The sequence below is a fragment of the Sprattus sprattus genome (genome assembly GCF_963457725.1).
Source record: "Sprattus sprattus genome assembly, chromosome: 4".
Taxonomy (NCBI): domain Eukaryota; kingdom Metazoa; phylum Chordata; class Actinopteri; order Clupeiformes; family Clupeidae; genus Sprattus; species Sprattus sprattus.
The window spans coordinates 16,716,395-16,740,079 of record NC_137923.1 but is presented as its reverse complement, the minus strand read 5'-3'; the positions used below and the strand labels follow the sequence as shown (position 1 = coordinate 16,740,079).

Here is a 23,685-nt window from a genome sequence, read left to right as displayed (position 1 = left end):
GCTAAATCACTATATTGCCACATCTATGTCTGTCCCATGCAATGAGCCAGCTGACTTTGTTTTGGCCCTACAGTTAATGGTTTAGCAAACATTTAACAACCACACATTGTTGACACAGAATTACTTTCCGACCTTAATATTTGTCACCTTAAAACCCTAAACAAAAAACAGGTGTATAAATAATCCGTGACTGTGTATGACTTCCTTTGCAGTCCTTTGTTTGGGGAGCAGGGGCCGAAGCACTGGGCTGACTCCAGGTACACCCATGTGTTGCAGCTGAGGCAAGCAGCACTGAGGAGAGCCAGGGCTGTGTGGGCAGACTTCATACTGGTGAGAACCCAGCAGTTAGACCTACACCAGCTCCCACTTAGCGATGCTTTATCTACAGGGCTTACACAGTACAGTTTATTCTCATCGGCAGTTGACAATCCAATGTATGACATCAGTGGCATCAAGCAGTCTGAAGATACACAGCCTACTTTCCTAATTCTAGTTCAGTGCAGGGACTGCATATGTTCTAATACTTGACACTGTTTTTTTTTTATTTCTCTTGTGATGCAAAGCCCTATGCAGTGGTGTAGTCCAGGGTATACGCAGGTATACGGAGTATACCCACTTATTTTTCAGTCAGAATTGCGTATACCCACTTCTTAAAACAGGGCGTTTATCCTGTGCTGTATGGGCTGCTTAAACAATTAAGAGTATACCCACTTCTCCAGGGACCACTACACCACTGTATATTTATCTAAAGATATACCATATTACACATTTACATTTACATTTAGTCATTCAGCAGACACTTTTGTCCAAAGCGACGTACATGGGAGAGAACAGTCAAGCTACGAGCAATAGAGACCTATTGTAACAATAAATACTATTTTACATAAGAAATAGAAAAAAGAAATAGAAGTTCACAGTTCTTTTTGTGAAGGGACCATCTGCCTGTGCACATGCCTCTTTTGACAAATGTGACCTTTTGTGTTGTTACACATAAATCGGAATCACACATTGTCTTGCAGTTTGCAGACAGTGACAATCTGCTGACAAATCCAAAAGTGTTGGCTCTGCTTATGAATGAGAATAAGACTCTGGTGGCACCCATGCTGGAGTCCCGTACTCTTTATTCCAATTTCTGGTGTGGCATGACACCCCAGGTACGCATCACCTTTGTTCACCTTCATTCTTTTAATACCAAATGCATTCAGTGTTAATGTATACTGTATTTCCCACTTGATGCACTGATTCTTTTACATTATAGTGATTTGTTTATAATGTGTATAATGTAGTTATATGGTGTATAATGTTTCACCAGTGTGGCCTCCCTAAACTAGTCTGTCCTGTCTTAGTTGCTTTGGCTCTTTCCCACAGGGTTATTATAAACGCACCCCTGAGTACATACCCATCAGAGACGGGGAGCGTTTGGGATGCCATGCCGTTCCCATGGTGCACTCCACTTTCCTGCTGGACCTGCGTCGAAATGCGAGCAGAGATCTGGCCTTCTACCCAGTCCATCCACTCTACCCCTGGATTCTGGATGATATAATGGTCTTGTCTTACTCAGCTAAGCAAGCAGGTTGGTACAGGAGGAACCTGCACCAACTGTTAAGCTTTGTAGAGTAGGTGGCATGCTGTTACATTAATCATGACATGTTGTGCAGTCAGTGGAGTACTGTAGCTTAATCCTTAAAAGAGCAGCCCGCATCTCTAATCTAATACGCTGTCCAATATCAAATTCAGCAAATTGCTCCTCATGGTCCTCTAGTTGTCTGTTCTGTCTGTGCTGTTCAAAAAGAAAAAACTACCAGCTTTGTAAATGGGAGCCAAACAAAGTGGCTAGGACTGAGCAATACACAACACTAGCCAATCACATTGCTCCAGGAACATGGCTGTTGAGATCAGATCAACAACCTTTTTGGCAAAATCACAGACTGCCTTTGAAGGAAAGTGCACACTGTTTCTTGTTTCCCCTCTACTGGGAAATCTGAGAAAAAATGTCCACCTATTGTGAAAATGATACATCCATGAATGAGCATGATTAATGTGTAAGAAAATTTGTAAAGGATGACTGATTGTAATTACACTCCTGTCTATAATTCCTCTCTTTTCTCTATGCGACCATACCCAGGTGTGCAGATGTTTGTGTGTAACAAAGAGCACTACGGGTACCTGCCTGTGCCCGTGAAGCCTGATCAAAACCTGGAGGAAGAAGTGGAGAGCTTTTCATTCATAGTCTCTGAGGCTTTGAGTAGGTTTTACATTATTACTCTCAAACACACAAATTTAAACAGAGTATAATACAGTATGTATTTTCAAAGTAAAATATATTGTAATATTTTGTTTATTGTTGTTGCATGAGGTAAAGCAAAAGCCCTTGAAGTGTTTCCTTTGATTGAGTAAATCAACTCTGCAATAACGTAATGTTTGCATACAGAACACTGCCTTTCCACTTCTCTCTCTTTCTCTCTCTCTCTCTCCCTCCCCTCTCTTTTACAGTCTCTCTATGTACTCTCAGTCCTCTCACAGAGGAGAGAGAAGTTTCACCTTTTTGTGACGTTTCTCCATCTCATTCCTCCGGCAGTGACAGAATTGAACCGTTTTGCCTCCTGCCGTCAACTACCTTCCCCCTTCAATGAGTCTTTTCTCCCCACTCAAATAACTTATGACTTGCATAATTTAGGCATATTAAGAGCCTGCATCAACTGGGCATGGGTATAGCAGAAGAGGCCATATTTAGAGCCACCCTAATCTACAGGGCATAAGTGCGGCTGAAGATGGCATACTAAGAGCCAACAGCTAATGCACCAAAGTAAAGCTGGAGGACCCGGTTGGACTGGCATTTTGGTCATGGTTGTCATGGGCCTAATTCAACAAAACACTGACAAATGAAGGTGCCCACTGTAAAAAGCTCACAAAGGCATCTTTGTTGGGGTTGCTGTTGTTGTTAAGTATTGGTATGATGGCTGTAGTGCACCCTGTTGTGTTGAGTGAGAGGTTCGCCGCTGTGGGAAGTCCTCAACCAATAGCACAAGGATTTTTCCTGTGTTTAACTACAATGATCTCTGCCTCTGCACTTCTTTCCATCTCTTAATTAGAAGTTACCCAAAATAAGCCTTTTACAAGTTCAGCCATTGTGATTCTTGTTAAAGTAACATTACGCAACAATTTGCCACTTTTTGAGATACGTTTTTGCATATGCATATTATGTAGTGAGCTCACAAATTTTTGACAAAAACTCCTTACTGCAGCCTGAATTTTCTAGTTCTCTGGGCGCGGCAAATACAGCGTGGGCTATACGAGCAATGAAATTGTCAGCAAACATCCTGATAGTTGTTATTTCTTTTTTTAGTTAAGCATACTTTGGAACCATCACATTTCTTGCATACCCCACTTAAGCAGAAAGGCAAAATGATGTTTGATGAGGTAAATATGCATTTTCACTTTTACCAATCTACTTTCGCTTACAATCTTGGATTTGTATACGGATTTTGAAATGGATTCTTCATTTGTATTCCTTCCCTCCTCGCAACTTGACACGAAGCACAACTACCTTTGGCTTTTACCCTGTTTAAACCTGCATTGCTACTTCGAAATCTGCCTTCATAAGTCACTAGATTGGATTGGACTGAATAACACTGATAATTTTCTGATTTCCTACATGATTGTCTCCAGACGCAGATTGTAAAACATATCTAGCTCTGCGAGATTAAATCCAGCCAAATCAATTTAAAATAAGAGGGTAAACAAACTGAACTAGAAGCCCCAAGGCCAGATTACAGGTTAGATTTGAATGGATGCCTAGGACTTTCTGGTGCAAGGTACGGTGTGTGGGTATAGTGATTGCCTACAAATCTAGAGTTAGCTACTGTATGAGTGACATCATGTAACTCTTGCTATAACTCTAACCCATCCATTGTTAGATCTACCTCATCAATCTGAAACGCAGACAGGACCGGAGGCAGAGAATGTTGAGCACGCTGGATGTTCTGGGCCTTGAGGCTACACAGACTGATGCAGTGGATGGCAAGTACGACAAAAGAACTTGCATAGAACCGGTCTTGTTTATTTAAAGGTCAATGAACGTGTTTATGATGGCATTGCTGAATATCCGTTCAACATGGTTTTCAAACAAGAGGTCTGCCTCTCTCTCTTTCTTCCTCTGTTTCTCCTCTCTCACAGAGCTCTGAACACTTCTCAGTTGCTGGAACTGGGCATTGAAATGCTCCCTAATTACAAAGACCCATATTCTGAACGTGTCCTGACAAGGGGAGAGATTGGATGTTTCCTCAGTCATTACAACATCTGGAAACAGGTATGCCGCATCATCAACTTACACATTCATAGTGTAGCACAGGATGAGCATTTGGCCACCGTCAAAGCACTTGTGTTAGTCACCACGTTGCCCCCTAGATGGTGGAGAAAGGACAGCAGCAAGTGCTTCTGCTGGAAGATGATGTGAGATTCGTGACTCGCTTCAAGAGCCGCCTGATCACCATCATGCAGGACGTAAAGGCTACTGGTCTTGACTGGGACCTCATGTGAGATTCAGCTGCTTACACATCAATTTGCTCCTGATGTGCAGTGTGCCATCAGTGTAAATGTAAAAAATGTGTATACATCCTTGTAAGTCGCTTTGGATAAAAGCGTCTGCTAAATGAATAAATGTAAATGTAAAATTAGGAGACACATTATTCATATTATAGACATTTCTAAACAACCTCACCATCACTGCTGGTGTCTTTGTTTAGTTGTGGAGTAATGTGTCAGTATTTTACCATTAAGTCTAAGATATTCTGCTGTTTTGTTCTCAAATTATTGCAAAATCTTTTACTGGGCAAGTTTCAGATTGGGACTCCAGTAGAGCAACAGATGGTGCTTATGCAAATGAGCACTGGGTCATGCCTCGTTCCCCTTTTACCCCACCCCCGTTCTCTCTCAGTTACGTGGGTCGGAAACGGTTGCAGTTGAAGGAGCCTGAGCGCTGGGTGGAGGGGGTAAAGAACCTGGTGCACCCAGACTATTCCTACTGGACCCTGGGATACGCCCTCTCTCTGCAAGGAGCCCGGAAGCTTCTCCAGGCAGAGCCATTTGGCAAGATGCTGCCAGTGGATGAGTTTCTGCCAGTTATGTTTGATAAGCATCCTAGGTGAGTTGACATGATGCACTAATTTTTTATTTTGAATTAACCAAGGACTGTGGTCTTGGTCAACAAAAGTCTTCTGTCCCCGTACAATCCAAATGAAAGTGTTTTTTGTGTATATTCATTCCTTACTAGGTGTGTGTGTTTATATTATATAATTTGTGCCTAGAGAGGAGTACATGGCCCACTTTGAGCGCAGGGATCTTAAGGCATTCTCCGTGGAGCCTCTGCTGCTTTTCCCCACACATTACACGGGCGAGCCAGGCTACACCAGTGACACAGAGACCTCCACCATCTGGGACAATGAGAACATGAGCACTGACTGGGACCGGGAGAGCACCCAAAAGAACCACGCCGGCACACACCCTCCTGTCTCAAGCTCACCAAGCAGCAGCAGTCAGCAGGATGAACTGTGACCAAAAAAAAAACAACTCTAAATAAAACTAAATAAAAATAAATAAAAAGCCCAGATGGAGACCAAAACACATTTCAAGCTAAGGTGGATAGCAGTCTGAACTACATCTATAATCTCTTAATCCTGCTACTACTGTTGGGATCCACAGCACTGTTTTTTACATGCAATTGCAAATCGTAGCCTACTCACATGGTTGAAGGCCCCACTTTACAGCTGCCTTAGATTAGTTGCTCATATGATGAGGTACAGGAACAGGGTTCTTTTCAATTACATGGTTTAGTGACCTGGGTAAATTAACCCAGAACAAAGGTAAATTAACCCAGAACAAAGCCATAGGGCTCTTCTTTTAGAAGGTTTACCACTTACTCAGTGTTAACTTCCTCAGGTTTGTCACTAAACCTCATCATTGGAATGCCCCCAGGTCTAAAACGAGAGGTGCTGTGGATCCATAGAGGGCAGGATTGAGAAAGACTCTGATGGGAGGTACTCTAATAAATTGCTCACATACCTATTTTTTTTAAAGTTTGCCAACAGTTTCACACAAACTGTGCTACTAACTGACTACTGAGGAAAACGTAATGTGACAAATTACACTTGACAAATGAATACTATGACGTCCTGTGAGAACGATAAACAGAGGTACCAGTAATTTGGAGATTAAAAGAATGTTCTTTGTGCTGAATAAAATCCTCATGTTCATGTTATAAATAACACTCATCATCAAAGCACTGTCTCAGTTTCATTCTAATATGCCTCTCTCTGGTGCTACACCCTGTTACTTGACACCTGCTTATTTCTGAAGAACCACCGGCTTGGGGTCTGGATCCATCGATAGACTGATGTCAAATTAAGTAACAAGATGCTTGAAACACCTAGCAACATCCATGCAGTCAGTCTAAAATCACAAAAGACTGCGCTGGAAGCCTGACTAAAGCTTTGAAGGCCATTCAAAGGCCATACCTGCTGACAAGGTTTGGTTTGGGGAACTGAGAACAACAAGCTGAATACATTCACCATCCGTAGCTAATCCTGGAGGATGTTATTGCTAGAAACAAAATGACAAAATAACACACAATACAGCTGACATTTTGAATTGAATCTTAATATTTTTATTTATTATTTAAAAAGCACTGGCAGTTTTGTTTGAGGCAAAAAAAAATCGATTATTAGTACTGTTTGATACCACAACATAAGCTATTAAAAAAAATACTTAAAATCACACAAATAATAGGATGTAATAAATTAATCCAAAAGAATACAAAGAAACAAAAAAAATATTTTACTTAGGTGCTGCATGACAAACTTTTTTTAAATCATTTTGTTTTCGTTTTTTAACACCTGAGCAGATTCAGTATTTAGGTCCACAATCCTCTGTTAGAGGATACATAATAATTGTTTATATCGACCTTGACCAAAAAGACCATCACTGTTTCCAAAGGATACTCAACACTCAGGGGTGAGCACGAGTTCCATAGTGCCAAGTGAAGGGAAGTAAAGCATTCTGGGTAGGCTGGACAACATCAAAGCCCATTAACATCAGTCATCACAACCTCTGAATTGTGTCCAAACTTCCAGAGAGATCTGCTTAGGCAGAGTTGATTATTGACTCTCTGACTCATAACTGAACTACTAAGTCAGAGATTGATCACTAGTAGGGGACAGCCTTTTCTGAACTATCCAGTCTACCATTGCTATCAGGGCACATACCATTCCTATACCATTTACATGGCACTACCTTTCCATGCTGGTGAAATTCCAACCTACTAAAATCTTTTGTCGTCTGTAAATTAAGGTCTACCTTTTAAGGTATTCAGCATTATAAGCCATACCATACACCCCTAGCAGGGCCTAAACTAAGCCTATACTCAATGTTATTAAAGCACTGTACAAAACAAAAACACAAAACAGGAAGGCTATGACCCATGTGTAGAGCTGTTTGTAAGGCTCTTCTTACTCTGAAAAGAGTCTATTTCATTGTTGGACATACCTTATTCAGTGAAATATGTTGTAGACATTGGTTTAAAACTGAGCATGATCTTGGTCATTGATAATATGTTGTAAACATCATGAAGGTCCTGAATGGATACAATGCTAACAGTCTCTCCCATACAGAAACTGAGAGGTGTACAGATACAAAACCTCAGGGGGAATGTGACATTGGGACAGCAGTGGGGGAAAAGAAATTAAACAAATTAGAAGAAGGAAAAAAGGTGGTTCCTTGATGCACATGTATCCATGACAACCTTTGTAAAAATAATTTTGGGAATAAAAATTCACACATAACAAATTAAATAGGTCTGGTTTGGTTTGTTGCTTGTTTCCACAAAGGGCATTCACCATTTAATTCCAAATAACTGCCAGCAGTTATCTGAAGCAGTCTGCAGACTGCTGTACATCATTACGCATCGACACGAAGCAACGTGCTTTCAAGTTAAGCAGATACAGTTGTAACTGGAGAAACAGTGATTAAATACAACCCACTGTTGCAGTATCAGGTAAGACAAGCGCACAAGCGGGGAAGACTTTCGGCAGACAGTGTATGTACTGCCCTCTTCAGGCTTCATCTGTTAGCAATGAGATCCTGCTTTGGTGGCCAAACTCCTGTTACCCATTGTAAATGTGTGTTCAAAGAATGTCTTAAAGACAGATTCCTGAAAATAACTGAAGAAAAAAAATTAAATAATATTATGACCTGACACTAAACTTAAAGACCAACCGAACAATAAACTCTAAATTCAACAATCAAGTCCAGATTCCTTTGTCCTGTCTTGCGCTTGTCTAAGCACTTGGACATAGGTGCATATACAGGATAAGCATTGGTTTATTGTGATAGATCTCAGTCCATTTCCACAGTGTTCATTTGTAGAAGCACGTTTAAACAGTGTAACCTATCACACTAGCAGGCAAATAGCATTTATAAACAAACACCAATAAGAAAAGTGCAATCTTGCATATGTGTATATCTTTAGTTGTGTTGTGCCGTGTGGCTTATACATCTGTAGAAAAATGTTAACCTGTAAACAATGGTGCAAATTAAGTTATGAAATAGTTTAAGGCTTTCTGAGTTTTCCTGATGTGTTTCATTCTCTGAGATAATGTAAGTTCACAGACTGGCCTGTGCAGAAAGTAGATTGTTCTCCCCTTTATCTTTAGCAAATGAAAGAAATGGGGACGTACACACAGACACACACGCATATATACACAAGCAGCGCTATCCTAACTAAGTGTATACTCGGTCACCCCTAATATAAGGACTATAATTCATCAACAGATTTTACTCCGTGTAGTATTTCTGATAACATCTCTACTGTTGCAGATTTAAGTGTGTATATATATATGTGGTGATGTGTGTATATATATATATATATGATATATATATATATATATATATATAATTGAATCACCATTTGACACAGTGCTACACCATGTGCCAACGTGTCAACACTTCATGGTTCTTAGAAACAAAAAGTTGCTCTACACTAGGAAATTACTAGGAAAATTAACCCACCACTTCGAACCATTTTTTTGGTGCTAAAGGTCCAAAGTGTTGACTGGAACTCAAGAAATATTATTATTGAAAATATAATTAATGTAAATAGCAATCATTTAACTCAAAAAGTTTTGCAGTGGAAAAAGAGAATACATAGATATACAGCGTTTCCCCATCTCACCTTTAAGCTAAGCTTATTTTAGGCCTCAAGAGGCCCCCCTTTAGTGGACACTATATGTAATGGCCAATTGTGTTTACAGCTTGAGTGGATGTGTGCATCCACTACTCATAAACATAGCAAAGCTGCGCTTAGCATTTGGGGCTGCGACCACCTTGTAAACCAAAGAGAACTCAGGCGGCCATGCCAAAATTGCTAAGCTAACTGTGTAGCTAGCATGCGGAAGTGGAAGTGAGCACCTTTCTAATTCAGGTGTTCCCGTGCAGGAGTACACCAAGCTTCAACTTGGTCAGTAAGCTGGTAGAAAGAACAACAGGGGACAACCCTAAGAGTGCAACACGCATAACTAATGACCAGGGAATGTGGGATGTGGAAAAAGGGAAACATCATTGAATACTACACTGTGGTGACCCTTCAGCTTTGACGGCAGTCACACACCCGGTAAAACACCATCACATGTTTTATGAGAGCGTCGAGCACAGCCAGGAATTAATATGACTACTACAAATGCCCTGCATAGAACGAGATTCCAAAAAAATAAGCATTTTGTGTCCCTGCCAAATGCTTCATGATCTGCTGTCAAGATTAGACAACTACTGGATGTGCTTCTAAATGTGTAAGTTCTCACTTATCAGACATGTATAACACAATATCACAAAGAGCAAATATATGGGAATGGATAATTGGTAATAAACAGAGCACCGTAAGGCTTCCCCAATCCCACAACTAGACTGTACACATGTTGGTTGTGGAAGGGCATAAACCAAGAGAGCATGCGCACGCACACACACACACACACACACACACACATACACACACACACACACACACGCTCTCTCTAAACAAAACTTTTTGTATTAGCCCATGGCATGTGTGGGGACTGAAGGAGCACAAAAGATCCCTGCAGCTGTGAGTGTTCGGATTCAAAGAAACATCAAAAGTTATGAGGCTCTGTGTTGTATAGCATAAGTGGTTGGTTGCATCGTGGACGAGGCCCAGGAAAGCCTAGCAGAGAATGGCAGCCTGAATGAGCTGGTTTGATTGAGGGTGTGTGGCTGCCTCCCCCCCCCCCCCCATGCCCCTGTGGTACCCATCCGGGCCAGACCTGAGGGTTTCACTGAAGCTCCATGAGCCCAGCAGACGCCTTGCGGACGATCATGGAGGGTTGGAAGCCAGGGTGGCGGCGGGCGTGCTTGTTGAGGTGGTCACTGCGCATGAAGCGTTTGTCGCAGAGCGGGCACAGGAAGCGCTTTTCACCTGTGTGGGTGCGGGTGTGGCGTGCCAGTTCGTCTGACCGAGCAAACTTCTTCTCGCAGTCGGGCCAGTTGCACGGAAATGGTCTCTCACCTGAGAGACAACAAAAGAAAGTATTTATACTTATCCTTAGTACATCGCTTGCAGATGCAACACCCATTCATCCTCTCTATATCAGTGAACTACACCTACACATATATCATTAGTTTCAAGTTAAGTATTTCCTTTAAAAAAAATACTTTACATTCATATTCACACTGCTTTAAAACTAAATGGCCCAAACTCCTTTTGACATATCTGACTCTTTGCAAGTATATTAAGCACCCCATCACTGTGAGGACCGCATGTAGACACAAGTCCTCAGCACTAACCCAGCACTACTCTGAACAAAGTTAAAAACTCAAATCTAAGGACTAGCAAAACTGCTTGAGGCTTTATTGTTTACCATAAAATGTACTTGAGAAGTTGTACAGGAGGTTTCATGAATGTCCCTGGAGGATGGGTTCGTGTGATTAAAAACTCGGATCATATAACAACCTGTGTAATCTAACCACAACCACGTGTACTGCTCGTACTCCAAATCTCTTCATATGCAAATGAAAGACCCGTCACTGTGAATTTTGGTCCTCCCTCGCTTCTTCCTTTGTTCGTAGACTTCTTTGTTCTAGGGCCCCATTTGGGAGTTTTCCTCTCTTTTGTTGCCTATGGTATTCTAATAGCTAAAGACAAAAAATCGACCCCTCATCCATCGACTAAATTTATATTTTCCAATGACTTTTTCCAAGTGTGACGACTAAATGCAGAACATGGCAATCACCCGGTGTGTATAAACAAGTACCAAAAGTTAAACAAAGTTGCTGTCTGGTCAACATAACTTTAAAGGATACTGTTTGTTCACGTAATGAGCCACTTTGTTTCTCCGCTAGTGCGCCGCAGTAAAACGTCCCCGTGATATCACATATAGGGTCCCCTGAACGCCATCGTGGCTTGTCACTAGCCTACTTTATGGAAATGTCAACCCTTTTCACATATCACAAAGGAGTGTGTTTCTGCTGCCTTCAGTGGACGCTTACATGTGGTCGTGTCTGTTTAGTTTAAAAAGCTTGGGGAAGACAATGAACAGGCCTACTATGTGCATATAGGCTCATATGTAGCCTACCATGGGTTTTTACTGTACCTGTGTGGGTTCTGATGTGCGCTTTCAGATGAGAAGATTTGCCATACACCCGATCACAACCGTCGAAAGTACATGGGTGACGCTTGGTGGGCGAGCGCGGTGCACCCCCTAAGATCTGTTGAGAGGTATTGTACTGTCCTGGGACTGGGGTGCCAGAGGGGGTCATGGTTGGGGTAGGAGTGGTTGAGTCGGACAACGTGGTGTAGCCGCTTTCTCCGCACGACGAATTGCTGCTATCCGAATAGGCCGACATTGGCCGGAATTTACCGTGGAGATTCGTTAGGATTTCTGCCACCGACATCATATTTGCCCCCTCCAGTTTCAGGGTCTCTCGTACCTCCATGTCCTCATTCGACCCGTCTGGCTCCCCGGGAGGAAGGCCCTGAGGTGGGGCCTGGGTAGCCGCAGCCATCGGGGTGGGTCGATGGAGGACAGGGCCACTGGATATCGACACCAGACATTCGGCAGCAAAATAATCCGAATAAGCAAACACTGACATTGTAAATTTATCAAACGAAAGGCCAGGAGAGGTTCGCCCCGTTTCCTCGATAGCGCTGATCCTTTCAAAGATTTTCCAAATGGTTGCCCAGTAACCTTAGCCTTAGCTATCCAACGTCGCCAGCAACAAATACTGACTTGTTTTCAAATATCAAGACCGAAATATGTTCAGTTAAAAGCTGAAAAATGCAACCGAGACGCTTTGCTCCAATCCCCAACGTGGTGTCCTACATTGCCCCTTGTTTCATTGTGTCTGCGAGTAAGCCGGTGAAACCTACGCACCCGGGGAGAGGGAAACACGCAGCAAGTGACGTCGCACTGCAGGCGTGGAGTGCAGATTGAAGGATGTGGGAGGAGGCTCGGTAACTCAGATGAATTCAGAAGTGACAGACAGAAACTGTTCTTGGTATATGATACGTATATTAATTTGGTACATCATACTATGTAGAATATAATTTTAATGTAAAAAACAACGTGAAACTGTGTGTTGCACACGCAGCCCATAGCAAGATTGACACTGGGCCATGGTAATCTGCTAACCCAGATTAGGCAATGGATGGGGACATGGGACTATTTTAAACCGAGTTTTAGAATTTCTGTGCGATACCTGCCAATTCAAAGCAAAATGCCAATTTATATTTGGTAGTATACAGCCGCGGAAAAAAATAAGAGACCACTTCAAAATTATCAGTTTCTCTGGTTTTACTATTTATTGGTAGCCTATGTGTTAAAGTAAAATGTACATTTTTGTTTTATTCTATAACCTACTGGCAACATTCCTACCAAATTTCAAATGAAAATATTGTCATTTAGATCATTTATTTGCAGAAAAATGACAATTGATCAAAATAGCAAAAAAGATGCAGTGTCTTCAGATCTCGAATAATGCAAAGAAAACAAGCTCATATTCATTTTTAAACTACACAAAACTAATGCTTTAACTAAGGAAGAGTTCAGAAATCAATATTTGGTGGAATAACCTTGATTTGAAATCACAACTTTCATGTGTCTTGGCATGCTCTCCACCAGTCTTTCACATTGCCGTTGGGTGACTTTATGCTACTCCTGGCGCAAGAATTCAAGCAGCTCGGCTTCTTTTCATGGCTTGTGACCATCCATCTTCCTCTTGATCACATTTCAGAGGTTTTTTTATGGGATTCAGGTCTCGAAATTGGGCTGGCCATGACAGGGTCCTGATCTGGTGGTACTCCATCCACACCTTTACTGGCCTGGCTGTGTGGCATGGAGCATTGCCCTGCTGGAAAAAACACTTCTCAGAGTTGGGGAACATTGTCAGAGCAAAAGGAAGCAAGTTTTTCTTCCGGGACAACGTTGTACTTTGCCTGGCTGAGGTTTGTAAAAGACCATAAGGATTGAACCAAACAGACTGGAGGTTCTTCTAAGTTCGTCTTCTCTGATGAGTCCAATTTTCAGCTTTGCCCAACACATGGTCGTCTGATGGTTAGACGGAGACCTGAAGAGGCCTACAAGCCACAGAGTCTTGCACCTACTGTGAAATTGGACTCATCAGAGAAGACGAACTTAGAATGCTCCATGCCACACAGCCAGGCCAGTAAAGGTGTGGATTGAGTACCACCAGATCAGGACCCTGTCATGGCCAGCCCAATTTCGAGACCTGAATCCCATAAAAAAACCTCTGAAATGTGATCAAGAGGAAGATGGATGGTCACAAGCCATGAAAAGAAGCCGAGCTGCTTGAATTCTTGCGCCAGGAGTAGCATAAAGTCACCCAACGGCAATGTGAAAGACTGGTGGAGAGCATGCCAAGACACATGAAAGTTGTGAATTCAAATCAAGGTTATTCCACCAAAAATTGATTTCTGAACTCTTCCTATGTTAAAGCATTAGTATTGTGTAGTTTAAAAATGAATATGAGCTTGTTTTCTTTGCATTATTCGAGGTCTGAAGACACTGCATCTTTTTTGCTATTTTGACCAATTGTCATTTTTCTGCAAATAAATGATCTAAATGACAATATTTGTATTTGAAATTTGGTAGGAATGTTGCCAGTAGGTTATAGAATAAAACAAAAATGTACATTTTACTTTAACACATACCAATAAATAGTAAAACCAGAGAAACTGATAATTTTGAAGTGGTCTCTTAATTTTTTCCGCGGCTGTATATATAGGCCTATAGCTAACAAAGACAGCAACATCTTTAGTCTGCAAATTGGCCTTTGGTGTTTTTGCAGCACGCCTATACCAACCTATTATCGAGCTAAATAACGCTGAGCTAATATGTCCCTTGATACACTTGTTGTTTAGAATGATGGACTGGAGTTCACAACACCTTAACCTACTTTCTTTGTTATGACATGCTGTATACATTTTCAGCTGGTGTTCATTCTGGTCACATCCGTTATATTCTGTCACCAGTAATGTAACTGCACATTGAGTCTTTGTCTTTAAATAATAATCAGATCACAGCCACCCAGGAACTGGCACTGCTATACAGGAAATTCGGATTTATGCCACTGCATGATTATTTTTCTCTCTTATCTTGCCACAGGTGCCCAAGCACTGTTCGCAGTCTGGCTCTTGCATTTAGATGCTGGAATGTGTCATTAGTTGAGTAGGAAAAACAGACTGGCTGTGGGTTATGGTCGTTGTTACTACTGTTACACTGGTATGATGTTTCAGAGTTCAGTTTTTAGTTAATTTGTTTATGATTTGTAGTTGTCATGAACACCACTCAAGTCATAGATGAAGAGTGCAAAAACCACAGGGCTGAGATACATCCTTGAGAGTGTGTTTAATCATTTTACAAAAGGCACAGTTCCTGATTCTGACAGACTGCTGTGGTGCCTATTGTATCTAAGACGGTTTACAGCCTTCATCCTACTTAGCTGTAGCATACATGTTAGTGTAAGCCATTATTAATCAGGTCTGACAAGGAACATTTTAACACAAAGGGGAGCCCTTATCATTCTTGTCAAAACAGGCATGAACCCGGAGAGTGTAAGGTGACCCACATCTGAACGTACATTTGAACACAATTTGACATCAGGCTCGTATAGAAGTTCTTTTCACCATTTTAAAGAGATTTGAGGGATGCTAATTATAAGGAAGTTATTTCAGTGCAGCAATGCAATTTTGATTTTGACAGTAACATTCCAATTAAGTTTGTGCCCACTCAGTGTAGTATTGTTTATTGAAGTAACATTATGTAACAATTTTACAAAAGCAGCTTCATTTTGGTGCTACACTGACTTGTAATATGGAGAATGGCATCTGTGCCACTGCCCCAGCATGCCTAGTGGGCCTGGTATTGCACTATGTAACTTTGGGGTACAGGGCGCGAGACCTCTCGAGAGAACTACATAATGCTTTATAGCACCACCTCACACAACAATCACGTTGTTTTGCGCTTGCATGATGTTTGAGTTTTTAAACATCCCTGCCAATGTTATTTATGAAGGAATGCAACAGGCTTTACATTATTTGTGTCTTTCCTGTCTCACAGAGATTTGTAGTTTTTCTAGATGCCCAAAGACATCAACCTGTCCTGTTTCAGGCTAGCATCCGAATAAAACAACCTCACGCCAAAAAGTTTGATCAGTTTTCGTAAATATCACGCCAATAAGCCCTGAAAGTCTGCAACCTTAAAAGCATACCTCAGCTAGGTTGTATTAAATTACACTGTTTACACTTACAATGTTTATTAAGTGTGTTGCCAATAACATGTTATTAGATAACAGTATTTCAGCAAGATTAAAATGTGTCATTCTTTTTTTTGTTATTCTTTGGTTATGTTATTGTTCACCTCTGATGTCACAATAAATACAATTTCAAAAGTCATATTTGTGTAAAATATAACTTCTTTGGCTTCTGTCGTTGTCTTTGCAGGTTCCATATCCTTCAGCTTGTAAACAAATACATGTGTACACTGTCCATTAGGGGGTTTGGAGCCTGATTTGTTTTTTGGACATTGGTGTGAAAGCGGGGTACACTCCACAACTTGAGGGGGTTTCATCAGCTAAACATACCAGGGGGGCTTAATAAATACTCCAACCACTAGGACTATCTACATATGACACCATCTTGTACCAGCTGTCTGACAAGCCTTATCTTGAGGCTGACCCTGTCCTCACCAGCTGGATTTGTCATCAGCTCCTACAACCCTATCTGACCACTTTAAAGGCAATGGGCAATACCAAACTTACAAGAGTGGGACATAAGTAATGTCCTGTGGGGCTCTAGGAAGCTGCTAGTCAGTCTGACCACAAAATGCCACCTCAGAGCAGCTACCAGATATTCCAACCACAACGGAGGTTACCAGTTAGATGGTTACCAGTCTATTGTCTCCAGCTCCCCAGTCATGGATACCCCTTTATGCACTTCTAAACTAAATCATTCCAGCTAGACTAGTCTGCTGTAATTATCATCAGCAATATTCTGAAAGAGCTACTGGTAGCAAATACCACGGTACAGGTTAAGAGTTGGTTGAAGGTTCGACTAGCCACCATGCCTTTCCTAATCCGGCATGTTCTGTATTTCTGGTGGCTTTAGATTCCTATCCCTTGCCTGAGAAATAATTCCTCTTTTGCCTATGGACAGACCTCTGGTTAGACATGTATGACATGCAGTGGCATCCAAGCTGCTAGCAGAAAACATGCTTTTCATATAACAATGTTGTAGTTCACCAGACTTTCAGTCAGCAATCAAGAGTTTGCATTCCACTGGATGCAGATGTTTGTTTTGAGTTTTAAATAGCAGACTCCTCTGACAACTCTCCAGATGTTCACAGTAAAGGTAGCATTTCTTGCTATCTTAAGAGACATGCCAACATAAGAATCCACCCCTCCCTTCCAGGTGTAGTGCATTTAAGAAAATAACTGACAGCGTGTATTGTCCACTCTTTAGAATTGTACTTACTGATCAAGAAACCCATTTTGAAATTTTGGTTGCTCATTAGATATAGACATTAGATAAAGACATTTCTTGCACATCATCTTAATGCATGCATTTATCTGAATGTAAAAACAGCTAGATTAGAAACAAATTGCTCTGTGGCTCTGCTTAACTGGTGTACATTTTGTGATCATCTTCTCTTCTGTAATTTGTAACATCTATTGTCAAGGAAACAAACAAAAAAAGACTTCAACAGTACAACCACTAGAGGTCTCTCTTAGTAAATTAATGGAAAGCCATGCTGCAGTATGGAGGTGAGAGGCAATGGAAAGTTGCAGGGAGGTAGGCAGTTTTGTTCTAAGACTAGTCAGCTCAATACCTAATGGCACTGATATAGTTGGCAATGATGTGCTGTGAATGTGTTGTGATGTTCATGGAACTACATAGACTATAGTCTGGGCAACTTGTTGGGACAACAGGTGTGTCTATCTGTCCTTCACATGACTATATTCCATCAAAGCTTTTTGCTCCACACTGTATTAGACCACCCTCAATTGACATTTCAGTCTAATCTCACTTTGGCGATGTGATGTCAGCATTACCCTAAAGCTTAACTAGCCAATATACATGAGCAGTAATCAGACCAGTCATATAACTCTTGAAAATGTTTTGATGCCTTTTTCATGACCAAAATATATGTAAATAAAACTGTCAGCTCAACTATAAACTCACTCACAAACTTAGATGGGTGTTAGGGTCAGATTGACCACATGGATGGGATCGGGATGTCAGCGCCTGATTGGTTGCTGTGTGTCCATGGAGTGGACAACCAAGCATCACAGATCACAGACAGGATGTGGAGTTGCAATGTCTGACCAGGCTGCTGTTGGGTAGAGATTTAGTTATCAGGCTTCACTCTTATTTATCACAGTAGTACAAAAATGTTTCCTGGATCAGTGCATTTAGGAGGGGAACTCCTATTCATACTTCTGATGAGCACTGTAAGCGGTAAGCAGCTTAATTTACCTTTTATTCAATAAATATTTCATGTCAGTTTAGTAATACATCTACATACATTATATATTTATTTAATGTTGTGATAACATGATCTGTAGTGGTACAGCATGATAAAAGCAATTACCTAATCATTCCAGGTGTGTAGATATTGATATATGCTACAATGTAAATGTCCAGTTTGTTAAATTAGGACAGCACAATGTAAATGTCCAGTTGCTTTTATTTGGTTTTATTAGCAGAAGAGCATGCCGTTAAGGGGGATGAAACCTGCCGAACAGCCTGCGGTGGTGAGGTCCACTCTTTCATACTCATTCTCATTTCTTCAACCGTATGTGTTTTATAACAAAGAAACAGCGAGTTCAGTGAGACACTTTATTGAATGTACAACAAAACCTTTCACTTATTTCTCTGAAATTCTTTAAATAACAGCAAAGTTATGTTTTGTGTTTATTGTGTTGTTATGTTTATTTTATGTTATGTTTAAGTGGAGCATCAGCATGCAGTGAGGCGCACCTTCAGGTACAGCACAACTGCGAGCTCAAGTCTGCAGACTCACTCCAACATGGGCAGCCAGCTGTCTCTCGACTGTGTAGTGGACATAGATGTGTTTCCCAACTGTCCAATGATGATGATGAAGGTTTGTTTCTTTTTAACTTAACTGTTTATTTACTTGCAGAATGGGAAACTTACCCAAATGAGAACTAGGCCTCGAGGCTGTGTAAATGAATTTGTTGATATTGACACAGCTCAGGAATCCGCAGATGAAGCGCAGTTCCTCACAGAGAGAAAACACAGTGCTCCGGCTCAAAAGTGCGAGGTGAGAGTTTGAGATAAGCAAAATAACTATCGATTTCAGTGAATAACACATACCCATAACCCAGAGTAATGTGAAAGTTATCAAAAATGCGATGTGAAGTATAGGGAAGTTGTCCCATCTGTGTATTCTGGATGCTCTGAGAAGATGCCTCTGAAGCTTCAGACGCCCCATCTGGTGTTTTGATTTCCCAGGGAGTCACTGGAGAAGAACCCCCTGTGGTTCTCACTTCAGGAAGGAAAGGTCACTGTGCTGTGCCCACAGGAGGGAGAGCAGGTGTGGGCGCTCAACATCAAGAGAGCCATACTGAGCATGCTCCAGACCTCCCACTCCGTAGGGACCCGGGTGATGGTGGAAGAGGTGAGGACCCCGGGGTCAGCCATGGGCTCCAAATACATGTGCAGTGTGCTATTGGAAAGTAACTTGAGTATTGTCTCTGGAGTCACTGTCATAGTCATTGGAGTGAGCCCTGAAACTGATGCATAATTGTATTGTCACATTTCTATATCCACTGTGTACTATGAACATGGAGCTGGTCTAGATGTCTTATTGAATGACGTAAAAATAAAACACTGAGATTTATACATTAAGTCCTCTCACCAATTAATATTACTTTCAAAACAAATATACATTCCTCTATCATGTATACTAACTCAGGAGTGTATAATCATGAGGGAGGTTAACATTCTATTTGTCCCTTATCCAGACCGATGTGTATGGAACATGCATGAGCCGGTATGAGCGCCGGGGGAGTGTACTGGTCAAGGCACGGAGCCTTCAGCAGTGTCATCAAAAAAGGATGTCTGAGTTCTGGCAACACTCTGTGGCACTGAAAGAAAACAACGTGAGTTACTGTGAGGTTTCTTAATGCTATCTAAGCCAACACAAAGGCTGAAGATAGGGACAGATATGTTACCTAAATGTACCAAGAGGTACTTAGGTTTCTAAGTTTTTGACATCATATGAAGTTGTTTCAGAGGTTTTCGCCTGAGAACACCATATTTGTGTACTGCAGTCATTGCAGAGAAATAGTTTTTTTAATGCAGTATTTATTCAGTTTTTGTTTGTATAAATTCACTAGGTTCTTTCCATGAAACATGAGTGCGTCCAACATTTGAGGAAAAATACAATGGAGAAAGTAAACTGCACAGAAACCGTTTCCTTGCTAGCATCATCTGGACTGTCTGGAGAAGTCCAGACAAAGACTGTATCAGTTCTTATAATGCTGAGGACCCTGGACAACATACCTCTGGGTTTTGGTAAGATCCAGTAATTAGTTGACTTCAGAGTTAATAGGTACAATACAGTGCAATAAAGGTTATTATACTATATACTTTATAGTATAATTATAATTATACTATTATAATTAAATCATCATTTATAGCATTTCATTATTAATTGAAATGAACACTTGACTTGACTTGACTTGATTATATGTCTAATAACTTGTGATCCTTACCAGACAAACGAAGGTCCAGATATCTGACTGACCTAGTATTTGAAGATGCAATAGATGCCAAAGTACAAAAGTTTGCAGTGCAGGAGGTCATTGCTACTGTTCGGAGGCTGTGCACCCAGATGACTGACCAGCAACAGGTCAGAAGTATCTTAAGTCTGATTTGTGGGCCACAAGCTAAGGCCACTATTACAATTATACAACCATTATAAATCTCCATGATTTGGTGTGTTATTGGAGATTAATGTCAATCTCTCTTTCCTTTGTCCTTTTTTTGCAGCAGTCAGACCAGCTGCTTAATTTGGTTGTGCAGTTAAGGGCTCTGTCCCTGCGACAATTGAAAGAAGTGTGGCAGGAAGCTTCCTTCAAGTGTCGCGATGACTGGTCAGCAACCTCTATCAAAGCAAAATCTATATTACATGTAGTAACAGTTACTCATTTTCTCACAATGTGGTCAGACAGTCAATATCGAAGTCAAAGAGGCTGGTGCCTTTGTTACATCTGTGTTAATAAAGTAAGGGAACACTCTGCAAAAGTAATTCTTAATTAACTTAAACATATTGAACTGACTGATGCTTGCTGTCTCAGGCAACCTCTGATGGATGGCCTCCTCACGTGTGCCTCGGAGGGCTGTGTCCTACTCCTGTCTGAGCTCTTCTTGACCCAAGAGATCGACCAGGATCAGTCATCTGCACTTTTCAGTGCCTTTGCATTTGCTCACCATCCCTCTCCTGCCATGATTGCTTCTATTAATGTGAGTTAAAGCAACACTATGCAACAATTTGTCACTTTTTGAGGTATGTTTTCTTTGTACCTTCTTTAAATTATTGTATGTGGTATATAGTCATGTGAAGGGCAGATAAACACGCCTGTCATTCTCACTGTCCGTCAAGGCTATGAACAGTGTAGTTTTGTGATCCGCGTCAGGACACCAAGCCGATATGTCAGAAAAGCCTTCATATCAGACATCTCCATCAATATTGCCAAAAGTCGCCAGCTCGTATGTAAGCAAGCTGTTGGTGGTGTTTGTAAGGTTTTTGCATGCTTTTTAGGTAGGTAGGTAGCTTGCTTGTTTTAGACCAGACATCCCTAATGTTGCTTTAAAGGTACAGTATTGAGGAATTAGGGTAATTGGCATAATTATGCAAACATTAGTGTAAAATCACCTGTAACAATGAATAGTTGTGTTTTTGTTAGCATAGAACGGGTCCTCTTCCATGGCATGTTGTACCGCCATGTTTTTATAAACCAAACCACTGGCACTAGAGAGGGCTTTTTTGGTTGCAATATGCAGCCTCACCACTAGATGCCTCTAAATACTACATACTGTACCTTTAAAGAATATTGGTGTCGTCACTGTCAACATGTTGTTGGAAGTAGAGCAATTTCACTTGTTAGTAATTGACTAACATTTGCATTGATTTGACATAAGAATCCAAGAGCATTGTAGGTCTCTGTTATGAGGCCCATGCAGTTACGCTTCTTTCTGCTTCAGACTCTGCTGCAGGCCACAGAGGTCCAACCCAAACTGCTCCTGGCTGGATCTGCTCTGGTCCACCGCCTGTGTCAGGCTGAGCAGACCCAGTGCAGCCAGATCCCTGAGGTACAGCAATATATGCAAGCTCTGAAGAACAGCCTAAGGGAGGCTTGCAGAGCTAAAGACCCTAACAGAGTAAGACATATCCACATTCATATTATGAACACAAATTAGTTCTCCATTTTAGGTGATGGACATGGTGGACTGTTTGATGTTACGTGAAAATGCATGCAACCATCATTAAGCACAAATACATTTGAACCTATGTACACAATTGAATGATGTTTGAAATTGTAATAATGATGATGACATCAGTGATGATGGTAATGATGCCCACACTTTCATGGTTGTAGATGCTTCTGGTAATGAAAGCAGTGGGGAACTCAGGCATGGCAGCCGTTGACCTCATCCCTCAACTGAATGATTGCATTTTGAACCATTCAGCCCCTCTGGAGTTGCGCCTAGCCGCCATCCAAGCCTTCAGACGCATCCCTTGCCATGCTAATGTCAGTATGACTATTAAGGTTTTTACTCATTTGAAAATGAATACTTCTGTTATATGCTATGTTAACAAACACGCGAACAAGCATCAATGGCATTATTATTATAAGTATTTTTGGCTGATTTATGATTGTAACTGAGTATTGCACAGATGCTGTGGGTGCTGCAACTAAATAGTTTCAAACTGTCGGATAAAAATGGTTCTGGATTGCTTTGAGTGTTGAGTGAGGAGCACAGGCCTCACCACTCACTGACTGACAGCCTTGTCCCCCAGAGAAAGGTGTTGATACTGGCATACCAGTCATCCCAGGAGGATGTGGAGGTCAGGATAGCAGCTTACCAGCAGCTTATGTGCTGTGCCAACCAAGAGATCTTTGCCGTAATAAGATCCACCCTCGAGAGAGAGACATCCAGCCAAGGTTTGTGTCTAAACTCATCTGAGATTATAGATTTTATTGTGCATGCAGTTCCTTGTTTTCTTTTTGTTGTAATCGTGTGATCCCTCATTTTCTTATAGTGGGTTCATTTGTTTGGAGTCACCTTACGCAAATCCAAAAAACAGAAGACCCCCTTAAAAAGGCATTGCTCAAATCATTACCTGATGACATTATCAGCAAGAATTTTGAATCAGAGCCTTGGAAATATTCCTCATTCATGGACTCCACCGTAGACACGGGTATAACTTCACAGATGGACCATTCTAATGATACCCACACTTTACTATTTTGAAATGCATGCCACAAATATGATTCATTGCGTCAATCCTGAATACTGATTTTAGGGCTGTTTTATAAGCATCTGTTTAGTGTTGTCTATGCGTTCTTGCGTGCCAGGCCCAGGGGCTGCCAACTTTGAGGGGGCTTTGGTGTTTTCTCCAAAATCCTTTATCCCACGTTCCTTCATGACTAATCTGACAGTGCAGATCTTTGGAAGAGCATTTAACCTGATGGAGGTGAGAGACTAGGTACTTAAAGCTTAAAGAATTTCAAGACCTGTTCTTGATTCTAACATTATCTTATTTTATTTATGCCTGAATTCCAGTTATCCACAAGAAATAGTGTGGAAATGTATTCTGATTGCATGATATATTGCTGTAACTACTTAATTAAGTAGTTTACTTCTTATATTAACTACTTAATTAAGTATTTTAAGTATTAATGCGGAGTCTGATTTAAGCTACTGTGTTGTATCTCTGGTTAGATCAACTTTCGGGGAGAGAACATGGAGCCATGGCTCATGGGTTTGCTGAGTGGACAGTCAGCTCATCCACGGAGGACGCCCAGTTCTCAAGAGCCCAGAGAGGCTTCAGCACGGCGGAGGAGGACTACTGTATATAC

General features: G+C 41.3%; 2 protein-coding genes across 2 annotated transcripts; one reads left to right on the top strand and one right to left on the bottom strand.

Annotated features, from left to right (window-relative positions):
* Nucleotides 1-950: 950 nt before the first annotated feature.
* Nucleotides 951-5,559, top strand: LOC308364642 (procollagen galactosyltransferase 1-like; the record flags this gene model as incomplete). The annotated part of the gene is made up of 9 exons (XM_080837841.1): nt 951-1,154; nt 1,369-1,573; nt 2,126-2,245; nt 3,347-3,420; nt 3,918-4,024; nt 4,177-4,309; nt 4,408-4,535; nt 4,937-5,143; nt 5,307-5,559. The coding sequence occupies 9 exons, from the start codon at nt 951-953 to the stop codon at nt 5,551-5,553; spliced, it is 1,425 nt and encodes a 474-aa protein (XP_080693967.1). The 3' UTR covers nt 5,554-5,559.
* Nucleotides 5,560-10,334: 4,775 nt separating this feature from the next.
* LOC308364646 (Krueppel-like factor 13) lies at nt 10,335-12,150 on the bottom strand (the record flags this gene model as incomplete). Its single annotated transcript, XM_080837846.1, has 2 exons — nt 10,335-10,567; nt 11,652-12,150. 2 exons carry the CDS (start codon nt 12,148-12,150, stop codon nt 10,335-10,337), a joined length of 732 nt encoding a protein of 243 aa, XP_080693972.1.
* Between the last annotated feature and the right edge of the window lie 11,535 nt (nt 12,151-23,685).